The 11,028-nt window shown below is 37.9% G+C and overlaps 1 protein-coding gene across 3 annotated transcripts in view; it reads left to right on the top strand.

Annotated features, from left to right (window-relative positions):
• Positions 1 to 11,028, top strand: part of MPHOSPH8 (M-phase phosphoprotein 8) — a 32,340-nt gene that overhangs the window by 7,122 nt on the left and 14,190 nt on the right. For 2 of the 3 annotated variants that reach the window (XM_012641729.1, XM_012641728.1), the window contains exons 2-7: positions 1,031 to 1,186; positions 2,480 to 3,334; positions 4,656 to 4,755; positions 7,315 to 7,572; positions 10,109 to 10,234; positions 10,311 to 10,399. In XM_012641729.1, the coding sequence (XP_012497183.1) occupies positions 1,031 to 1,186; positions 2,480 to 3,334; positions 4,656 to 4,755; positions 7,315 to 7,572; positions 10,109 to 10,234; positions 10,311 to 10,399 (1,584 nt within the window). The remainder of the gene's footprint in view (positions 1 to 1,030; positions 1,187 to 2,479; positions 3,335 to 4,655; positions 4,756 to 7,314; positions 7,573 to 10,108; positions 10,235 to 10,310; positions 10,400 to 11,028) is intronic. The other variant, XM_012641730.1, reaches the window with a different exon arrangement.

The raw sequence follows: 11,028 nt of genomic DNA, 5'->3' as shown, positions 1-11,028 counted from the left end.
TTTTTTTTTTTGAGATGCAGGTCTTGCTGTGTTGCCCAGGCTGGCCTTGAACTCCTGGGCTCAAGTGGTCCTTCCACCTCAGCCTGCCAAAATAGCTGGGACCACAGGTGTGTGCCACTGTGCCCAGTGAATGGCTTTTTAAAAAAAAAAACAAAAAAAACTCCATTGATGTACATTTTGGGAATTTAACAACCTAATCAGAGATGCACAAGGGTATTACAGCTTTATTTATAAAAACAAAAAATTGGAAAGGAACAAAACAACCTTTGTAACAAAGGGAGAGTTTTTGTCGTATTTATATGATGTAATGATCTTCAGTCACTAAAAATTACGTTTTTGACAAATATTAAAGTAAGAAATGCTTGATGTATAAGTGTAAAAGCAAGATTAACAATTATAATATTATCTCGGTGGTTTGTTTTTGTTTTTTTTGTTTTGTTTAGATTTTTTGAGACAAAGTCTCACTCTATTGCTCAGGCTAGAGTGCAGTGGTGTGATCATAGCTCACAGCAACCTCAGACTCCTGGGCTCAAACAATCCTCCTGCTTCAGCCTCCCAAGTAGCTGAGACTACAGGTGTGCATCACCATACCTGGCTAATTCTTCTATTTCTCATAGAGATGGGGTGGGGATGGGGTGGGGTCTTGCTGTGTTGTTCAGGCAGGGCTTGAACTCCTGGCCTCAAGTGATCCTCCTGCCTCGGCCTCCCAAAGTATTAGGATTTTACAGGCATGAGCCCCCATGCCTGGCCTATCCCAGTGTTTTAAAAAACATACCACATATATGTTAATAAATGCAGTAAGTGAAGGAAAATAGATCAAATTGTTATCAGTATCTTTGGATGATTTATTTGGTTCTTCCTATTTTCATTGCTTTTCAAATATTACACATTGTTTATAGATCAGTGATAGTATTTTTCTTAAGCCACTTGTTTTAAAGTTCTTTCATATCTTCTCAGCAGTTGTGTGTTTTGGGAAATTTAATCAAGTCAGTAATATCCTTTCTTTGCTTTTTTAAAATTCATGGAACAGGGTAAAGTGCTTTACAAAGTCCGCTGGAAAGGATATACATCTGACGATGATACCTGGGAGCCCGAGATTCATCTGGAGGACTGTAAAGAGGTGCTTCTTGATTTTAGGAAGAAAGTTGCGGAGAACAAAGCCAGAGCAATCAAGAAGGACATTCAGGTATCGTGTTTTGACTGACATTTGGGTTTTTTTGTTTGTTTTCATGTACGTAGTTTATTATAAATGTTACTGTTTTAAAGTATGTGTTGTAAATAATTTACCAATAACAAAATATACAGTATTCCTTAGCATAAATTCCATATAGCCAGTTGTTTTTTACAGAATTGCATTCAGTGATTTTTGCTGAATTCTTCTTTCTGTGTCCAACCTACGATTGCATTTGACAGGCAGGTACAGTTTGGATGTGAATACTGGCATTCTCCTTTAAGTTAAGAGTAAGATGAAAGTAGGGAAAAAAGACATGTCAAAACCTTTTCGTCCAAGATGTGAGCAACTTGGTTTTGTATATTTTATGTTTAATCTGCATTATTAGCCTATGTTTTATGTCTGCTTTTTCTGCTAGTTAAAATAATTCTTAAATCACTTCATAAGGTTATAAATCTTAGTCCATTTCAGATTATTCACAGGCAGATTTTCCGGGTCTTGTTTTTCTTTTCTATTTGCACTTCAGTCTTTAGCTATTTTATTGCTTTTTAGTAGCTCTTCCTGATAGTAGGCGAAAATGAAGAAATGGGAGGAACTCAGATAAGTCAAACTTCTATCATGAGCAGTTTGGAAAAAGATTTCAGTGATAGGCTGGAGTTGGGTAATGTGAAACTAATGCACAAATTTGATTTCTGGGTTTTCCTTCATGGATTTGTCTTTTTTTTTTTTTTTTTTTGAGACAGAATTGCCCTCTGTTGCCCGGGTTAGGGTGCTGCAACATCATCATAGCTCACTGCAGCCTCATACTCCTGGGCTCAAGTGATCCTCCTGCCTCAGCCTCCCAAGTAGCTGGAACTACAGGTGTGTGCCACCACACCTGGCTAATTTTTAAATTTTTTGTAGAGACAGGGTCTTGAACTCCTGAGCTCAAGCTATCCTTCTGCCTCAGCTTCCCAGAGAGCTAGGCGTGAGCCACCACGCCTGGCTAACCCACTATTATTTATAACCCACTATGACACTGTTATTGTTCACTCCTGCTTCTGTGTGGGGCCTTCTGCAGCACTAAAGCTTTTTTTGTCTCTCTGTCGGTGTCAGCTTTTAAAAATTGATGTTCATCATTACCAGCAGGACCTATGTGCTAAATCAGATATATAAGTAGTGTATAATTTCAATTTAGGTAAGTAATTTTAAGGAGTTGAGATTCTGTTTGGGAAAAAAACATTTCTACCAGATTTCATTGGTACTGCTTTTCAAAGCCCTTAATATTTATGTTAACGAGTATTTTTTAACCTTTTTTGTATTTTGTAGAGACTATCCTTAAATAATGATATATTTGAGGCCAACTCTGATAGTGATCAGCGAAGTGAGACAAAAGAAGATACTTCCCCGAGGAAGAAAAAGAAAAAATTAAGGCACAGAGAAGAGAAAAGCCCAGATGATCTGAAAAAGAAAAAAGTAAAGACTGGGAAACTGAGAGATAAATCCAAACCAGACCTGGAGAGCTCCTCGGAAAATTTAGTAGTTTTTGATTTAAGGACAAAGAAAAGAATTTTGGAAGCCAAAGAAGAATTAAAGGAGTCCAAAAAGCCCAAAAAAGATGAAATAAAAGAAACTAAAGAAGTAAAGAAAGTTAAAAAAGGTGAAATAAGAGATTTAAAGACTAAAATAAGAGAAGATCCCAAAGAAAACAGAAAAACAAAAAAAGAGAAATGTGTAGAATCTCAGGTGGAATTTGAATCGAGTGCACTTAACGATTCCCCGTTGCAGGAGTATGACAGTGAAGATTTACATTCTGACAACAGAGAAGAGAAACAAAAAATTAAAAGTGCAAAAGACAGAGCAGGGCAAGACGCAGGGCAGGACCAAGCTCTTGATAAACAGCTGGAGGGCGTCGCGAGTGCTGACGAGGACGCTGATGTCAAGGCCAAGAGGAAAAAAAAATCCCTGAGAAAGGCTGAGGAACCCAAAGAGAACAGGAAGCTAGAAAACAGGAATGCTTTCTTCGAGAAGAAAACTGTACCCAAAAAGCAGAAGAATCAAGATAAAGGCAAAAGTACTGAGTTGGAGAAGCTGACGCCTGCCTCTGCCCAGAAGCAAAAGGGTTTGAGATTGGGTGGGGAAGAGCGAGGCCTCAGGTCCACCGACCCGACTACGACGGAGGAGGTAAGGACAGGCGGGCAGGAGAGAGAACCCTGCAGATTACAGAAATACCTGCGCAGACTAGCGCCATTGTGAGTGGTCAGGAAGTTTCACAGATAATGAGACAGATAAACTGTAAAAAAGTGTTTCCATCATCAGGGAGTTACTGAAATAGTGTGACAACTATGGGCAGTTTTAAATGCTGAAGATCCTCCAGCCTTTGGACACCACCCCACCGAGTTTATCTCTTGGTCTGACTTATTTTCTCTTAGATTAACTCTACAACTAGAAAATTGAGGACTAATTTATGAACAAAAGTCAAGATTTTTTTTTTTTAAAGGTACCGAGATGTAGTATTGTATAGTTAGGCTTATAGCTTCATCAGCTTATTTTGTTAGCTTTTCATATCCTACTTGGTATTTTCCCCCGTTATGTTAAGAATATACCACTGTTTGCTTAAATAGTAGTACACAGAGTACATTAACATTACAAATCTTTTAATTCTTACAAAAATATATTTAGTAGAGAATTTGTCCCATTATAAAAATTATTATATGGTTTTTCAAAATGGAAATATTTTCCAAATTATGCAAGTATTTACATATGCAGTGTTTATCAAGGGCTATACAAAAGGTCATTTTCTATTTATCCATTATTCCTAGTTTTGGGAATTTATCTTAAGTAAATCATTTTCAAAAGGGGGAAAAAGCTGTGTATACAAACAAAGTTATTTATGACAGTGTTATTTTCATTCGTGAAAAACTGATAGCAGTCTGACTTTCTAGCTGTGGGGGAAATGGTTAAGAAAATGTTGGTATACCAACTCAGCAACTGTTATAGCTATTGAAATACTGATTTTGAGGTCAGTGTAGCAAAAACAGAAAAGTTTAGAAAATGTGGAGAAGAATCCCCTACATACATATTAACATAATTATGTAAAAATATCTATGTAAAGAAAAATGAATTTTTAAAAAATCCGTGCAAAAGTACAAGAATCAGAAGGAGGAACATGGAGAAGTAAAAATAGTCATGCTTGTTTAATAAGACTACAGGTGAAATGTTTTTGGAATTTTACTTTTATAGTATGTCATTTTTTTTTTTTTAGTACGTCATTTTTAATAATAAAATTTTGAGTAGGTAAACCGGTGTTAGGTTTTCAATTTGATATTTTATAAATTATGGTTGGTTAAGGAAGCATTTTATATGAAAAGGATTTAATGATCAGTTACATGCAGTATACAAAGGCAGTCACTGAAGTGGGGAACCTGTATTTTCCAGTTTCAAATGTACAGTGTCAGCTCTTTATCCATTCTTGTTTTGGGTTTTATTTGTTTGTTTTCCTCAGGAGAAAGAGACCAAAAGAAATGAACCCAAAGAAAAATACCAGAAAAGGCATGATTCAGACAAGGAAGAAAAAGGCCGAAAAGAGCCAAAGGGATTAAAGAGTGAGTATAAATACAAATATGTTAGATTTGCACTGCCATCCTTCTACAAAGAACTTAATTTAGTATGAAGGCAATTTCATTTCTAACATGCAGTGTTACAGAAAATTTCATTGACCGGGAAATTTAGAGTTTTATGCTGCTTTTGATTAACCATTTACCTAAGTTTATTATATAACAATTTATATAATTAATTTTTTCTTTCTGTTCACATTGTTTTTCCTCCTTTTCAGTATTGTGAGGGAGTAAGTTAGAATTACCAACAGAAGAAATTAGTTGTGGCTGAAAAATAAATGTGTCCTTTATAGTGGATGCTAAATAAAACAACTTTAGTATTAGGTTATTAAGTATGAAATGTCCGATTTACTTTGACAATTGGTATCTCTGACATTTCAATTTGACATGTCGTTTTATTTTTATTGTGAAAGTATATTCTCAGTCTTTCATACACATGGTTTCGCTTGTGATTATCTTTCAAATTTTTTGTTAAAGCAATTTTTGTGAATCCATGGGTAAGTCAAAAATTTGTGATATTTTCGAATATGAGTTCTGTTGTGGAACCAGTGCTGTGCAGATACCTCAAAACATCATTGAAGTGTTTGGGAACGATGTGGCTAATGAACGCACAGTATGTAGATGGTTTCAGAAGGTCCATTCTGGTGATTTTAATCTTGAAAATGAGCCATTTGGGCAACCTGAGACCAAGGTGGATAATGATGAGCTGAAAGGTATAGTAGAAGCGAATCCATCTCAACCTATGCGTGAATTAGCAGCAAGATTTGACGTTACTATTCCAACAATATTGGACCATTTGAAACAAATTGGCAAGATAAAGAAGCTGGACAGATGGTTCCGCATGAATTAAACAAGCGTCAGAAGAGAAATCATCTGAAAGCTTGCCTTTCTCTGCTGTTACTACATAAAGGTGAACCATCTCTACACTGTCTTGTTACGTGTGATGAAAATGGATTCTTTTTGACAATCGCAAGGGTTCAGCACATGGATGGATAAAGATGAAGTGCCGACACACAGTCGAAAACCGAGTATTCATGAGAAAAAGCTGATGGTGTGTGTTTGGTGGTCCAGTGCTGGTATTATCCGCTACAGCTTCATGAAACCTGGTCAGTCCATTACAGCGGATGTCTGCTGCAACCAATTGGACAAAATGATGAGGATACTTGTGATTAAGCAGCCGAGATTGGTCAGTAGAGACAGGCTAGTCCTCTTGCAAGACAACACTCGACCACATGTCACACAAACAATGCTGCTCAAACTACAGAAGCTGGGCTTGGAAACTCTCTGTCTTCTCCTGTATTCACCAGACCTTGCACCAACTAACCAACTAACTACCATTTCTTCCAGGCTTTGGACCACTTCTTAACAAGGAAAAATACTCAATTCTCAGTAAGCTGTGGAAAACGCGTTTCTCAGTTTCATTGCCACTTGCTCTCCAGGCTTCTTTGTTACTAGCATAAACAAGCTACTGTTAACATGGCAGAACTGTGTTTACGGTTTAGGCGTATATTTTGATTAACTGTACTGCTTGTTTGAGAGAAAATAAACTAAACTTTTAATTTGAAATTGGACATTTCATATTTAATGACCTAATATATTCAATATTTAACTCTCATTTGTATAAACATAATATCGAATACACATTTTGCATCACTTCAAGATATATCAGAATTGGGATTCCATAATAGGTATCAATACTGGGACCAAGTACTTTGTAAAGGGAAAAAATCATCACTAATGTGTTGGAATAAGCCCTAGCAGGTAAGTATTTTAGTTTATGTACCAAAAGTCCTTGGAACACGTGTTTTCTTGGAAGCAGTGATTCTAAGGTAAGAGATGGGTAATTTTCCCTGGGCTTTTTCTCCAAAAGCTGCGTGTAATTGAAGTACTATAAAAAGTAGATTTTGCTCTAAGCCTGAGCTGAGGCTTGGTGTAGCAGCAGGTAAGTGAAGCTGGGAAGGAGCAGTGGCTGTTTCAGGGGGTCACACATAAAGTGACTGACCTGTCTACTGTTGTACCCAGAGGTTATGAGAGTTCTTCCTAATTTTGTTCTCTTCTTTTTAGGGTTACTTCTCAGGTCTAGAGCTTTGCCAGTTTTCTTCCCACTCTTATCTTTAGTTAAAAGCTGGTCACATCAGGTCCAGTTTTACTTGGTGCACAGCCAGTGCTCTGCAGGCTGCTGTTGCCCCCACTCATCAGCAGAAACCATTTTGGTACAAGCTTGAAGATCCAGCTGTAGATAGTCCGCTGTCTTTAGCAGTAGGAAAGATGACAGTGTGAGTAGGGTCACAACTGGAGGGGAGTAGCTCAGAACACCTGCTTAGCTGCCGTTCACTGTGGACATCCTTTGTAAATATGGAGCAGCCAACAGAAAGACCGGTGGAAACGATTTTGTGGCTTCGATAATAAATCTGACCATGCTTTATGACCAAGGCAGATGTTGGTGAAAATAAAATACCTGTTTTTTAAACATTAACCCAGATTTTCTTTCAATTACAATGGATATTTGTGACTCATACTTACCATCAATTTTAATTTTTTCACTAGCATTTAAGGAAATCAGAAATGCATTTGACTTATTTAAATCAACTCCAGAAGAAAAAAATGATGTTCCTGATAGTAATCGGAAAAGAGAAGAAATACCACTGGATTGTAAAACCACAGAAGATAACAAAACCAAGGAAAGCAAGCAATTACTTAAAGAAAGGAGAAACACAAGAGACGAGACGGACACGTGGGCATACATTGCTGCAGAAGGTGACCAGGAGGTTTTGGACAGTGTGTGCCAAACGGATGAGAATGCGGGTGGGTTTGTTCGGAATCATTTTGCAGAACTTTTTCAGGCTCTTGCACCATATTATTTCAGCCTACTCTTCACTGTAATTCTGATCTTGATCAGAAAATAATGGAGTAGGCTGGGCACGGTGGCTCATGCCTATAATCCTAGCACTCTGGGAGGCCGAGGCGGGCGGATCGTTTGAGCTCAGGAGTTTGAGACCAGCCTGAGCAAGAGTGAGACCCCATCTCTACTAAAAAAAAAAAAAAATAGAAAAGATTAGCTGGACAACTAAAAAATATATATTGAAAAAATTAGCCGGGCATGGTGGCGCATACCTATAGTCCCAGCTACTTTGGAGGCTGAGGCAGGAGGATCGCTTGAGCCCAGGAGTCTGAGGTTGCTGTGAGCTAGGATGACACCACGGAACTCTAGCCCGGGCAACAGAGTGAGACTCTGTCTCAAAAAAAAAGAAAGAAAAGAATGGAGTAGAAGATTTTATGTGATCTGCTGCATATTGAAGACTTGGGTCATTCTGTGACTTCTGAATGGGTCAGTTTTTTCTGAGGTCCTATATGTGCTCAGCACATTTAGAAATTATAAAGATTTCTGATTTTCTACCTTATCTACTCTTGCTTGGTTGCCTGATTGTATATCTTAGATTTCTTTCAGAAAATCATTAAATACAAACTTATTTGTATTCCTTATTTTTTTCTTTTCTTTTTTTTTTTTTAAACACTTTGTCTCCTATAGTCTTGCCTCAAGGACTTATTTGTATTCTGCCCTTATAGCTTTTCAGTAAGTAACACTAAGATACATGATAAATGCTGTCCTGAGGTTGAGAAGAATGGGGGCACCTTGTATAGAATACGGAGGACAACAGCTAAGAAGATGAGTGAAAACAGGATACGTGTATGTTCATAACTAGGACTGAATAGATAAGCGATTACTCTGATAAAACTGTATAATTTATGAATCTTGAACAGTTTAAGAGAATTTTTAAATTCAAAGTATATGACAGGCTGGTCTGGGAGACCCTTTTACTGCAAAACAACTAGATCCTGGATACCTAGGTAAAATGTGCTTTTGGATGCATTGCTGAGCTTGCAGGAAATCGGGATAATTTCTAAGAACAGAGGGCGAGGAGGAGGAGGAGGAAGTCGGTTGCCCAAAGGGCGGATGCCAGTTAGCAGCACTGCTGTTGGAGGCCAAGCAGTAAAGAACAGATACAGTAGGGAACATCAGTAATGGCAGAAGTTGGTTCTTGAAAGAGACAAGCCCCTGACACAGTTGGTTGAGGGAAAAAAGAATGAAGGCTTAAACAATATTTTAAATGATAAAAGACACATGATGACAGACTGCATACAGATGAGCCAGGGTAGCAGCTCCAGGGCTACGCTGTTTTTCTTACGATATCAGCTCCCAGAGTTAGCAAAGAGGTATTTGAGTTGAGGGCTTTGGAAAAAGTTACTTCATTTATTGCGTATCTTTCACAAGCTACATTTCTGTGGCAAGGTTATCTGCCTAACATCAGCTGTGTAGTTTGAAGAATTGGTTTTAGGTGAAAATCCTTTAACTCTTACCATCAAATGTTTCTGGTTTTTATTTTTTGAAATAGCACAGAGCCATTTTGGATCTCCCAAATGAACTGTGCTGAGGCCTTAGTGATTTATTGCAGTGGTAATGAGGACCGGACGTGGCCAACCCCAGTGTTACTGCACCCGTGGGTCCCCCGGACCAGGGGAGACTCTAGCAGAGCTTCTCGGTGGATGGGTATGGGCACTTTGGGAGCAGGGGCTTCCAGGAGGAGGGGCTCAAGCGAGTCTGGAACGACGACTTCCGTTTACATGCCGGTCCAGTTCACATTGGGAATTACATTACCTGTGTGAATGGTTGGCAGCAATGTATATCCAAGAAGAATGGCCAAAGAAAGAAGTCATGTTAGAATTACTCAGCGTTCTTCTTACTGAATCCTGTGGCTTCTGCTTCCTTGAGCTACTCAGTCCTGTACTTAAAATTCATCTTTCACTATTTTACAATTACAGGTTACCTTTGGAGCACCATGGTATTTAAATGTGGATAGTTCGTATTACTTCCCAGAGAAATCAGGAATTTTATCAATTAAAGAAAAGACTTAATGACGTATGTTAAAAGTGTACATAGCTGAGCGTGGTGGCTCACACCTGTAATCCCAGTGACTCAGGAGGCTGAGACAGGAGGATCGCTTGAGGCCACGAGTTTGAAACCAGCTTGGGCAACATAACAAGACCCCTTCTCAAAAAAAAACTACAAAATTTTAGCTGGGTCTGGTGGTACATACCTGTAGTCCCAGCTACTCAGGAGCCTGAGGCAGGAGGATCCCTTGAGCCCAGGAGTTCGGGGCTGTAGTAAGCTATGGTCCAGCCACTGCATTCCACTCTGGGCAAAGAGCAAGACCCTGTCTCGTTAAAAAAAGAAAAGGAAAGTATGCATAAAGTATTGGTTAAGACACTACAAATTTAATAAATAGCATTGTTTTTTATACTTGAGAAAAATATCTGTTAATAAGGCTCTTGTGTGTTCCAGATGGCCGGCAACATATTTTGAGTTTGGGCATGGACTTGCAGTTGGAGTGGATGAAATTAGAAGATTTTCAAAAGCATCTTGATGGGGAAGATGAGAATTTTGCTACAGCTGATGCAATTCCAAGTAGTGAGTAGTTTAGGAATTATAGAAATCCCTTTCACAGATGTATGCATACCACCTGATTTATCTTTCTTCATTTTAGATTTGTTGAGGGACGCTGTGAAAAATGGGGATTATGTTACTGTAAAGGTTGCACTTAATTCAGATGAAGAATATAACCTGGACCAAGAGGTAATATGTTTTCGAAAAAATCTCATGAAAAGAAGTTGGAAAGTAGCTCTTTTAAAAGAATTCAATTTGATTTTTCATTTATTTTATAAAGGTAGTGTGTGTTCACTGTGCAAAATTCAAACATTGTAGAACTCTACAAACGTGCGGTTGTAGTCCGTGTAATTCCAAACTCCTCCCAAATGACCATTTGGTTTAGTTATGATCTGGCTGGTTTTGTATGGGATCTTCCTTCTGCCACTTTGAGGAGTGTAAAATGACTCCCATTCTCATGTGGCCAGGTGCGTTCTTTGATAGTTGCCCATTTATAGCAATTGCCCATCTTTCTGTTGTTGCTGAGGATTATTCAGATTGATGTATATGGGTTCTTTATATGGAAGCACATTAATTCTTTTTGGTTTTTAAGTTTTGTGTTTTGGTTCTTGTACTGCTTCGAAGATTTTTATATTTCTTTAGTTGTGGATTTTTTTAGGTTTAATCCTTTGGGATTATAGTTCAAAAAATTATTAGGATTTTGATTAAAATTGCATGAAATATATAGATTAATTTGAGCTTGACATTTTTATTTACATTTGAGTCTTCCATCTAGGAACATAACTGTACATTCATTCAGCTTTTTTTTTTTTTTTTTT

Source organism: Propithecus coquereli, unplaced genomic scaffold (genome assembly GCF_000956105.1).
Source record: "Propithecus coquereli isolate 6110/MARCELLA unplaced genomic scaffold, Pcoq_1.0 Scaffold168, whole genome shotgun sequence".
NCBI lineage: Eukaryota > Metazoa > Chordata > Mammalia > Primates > Indriidae > Propithecus > Propithecus coquereli.
This window is presented reverse-complemented; position numbering and strand designations above follow the sequence as displayed.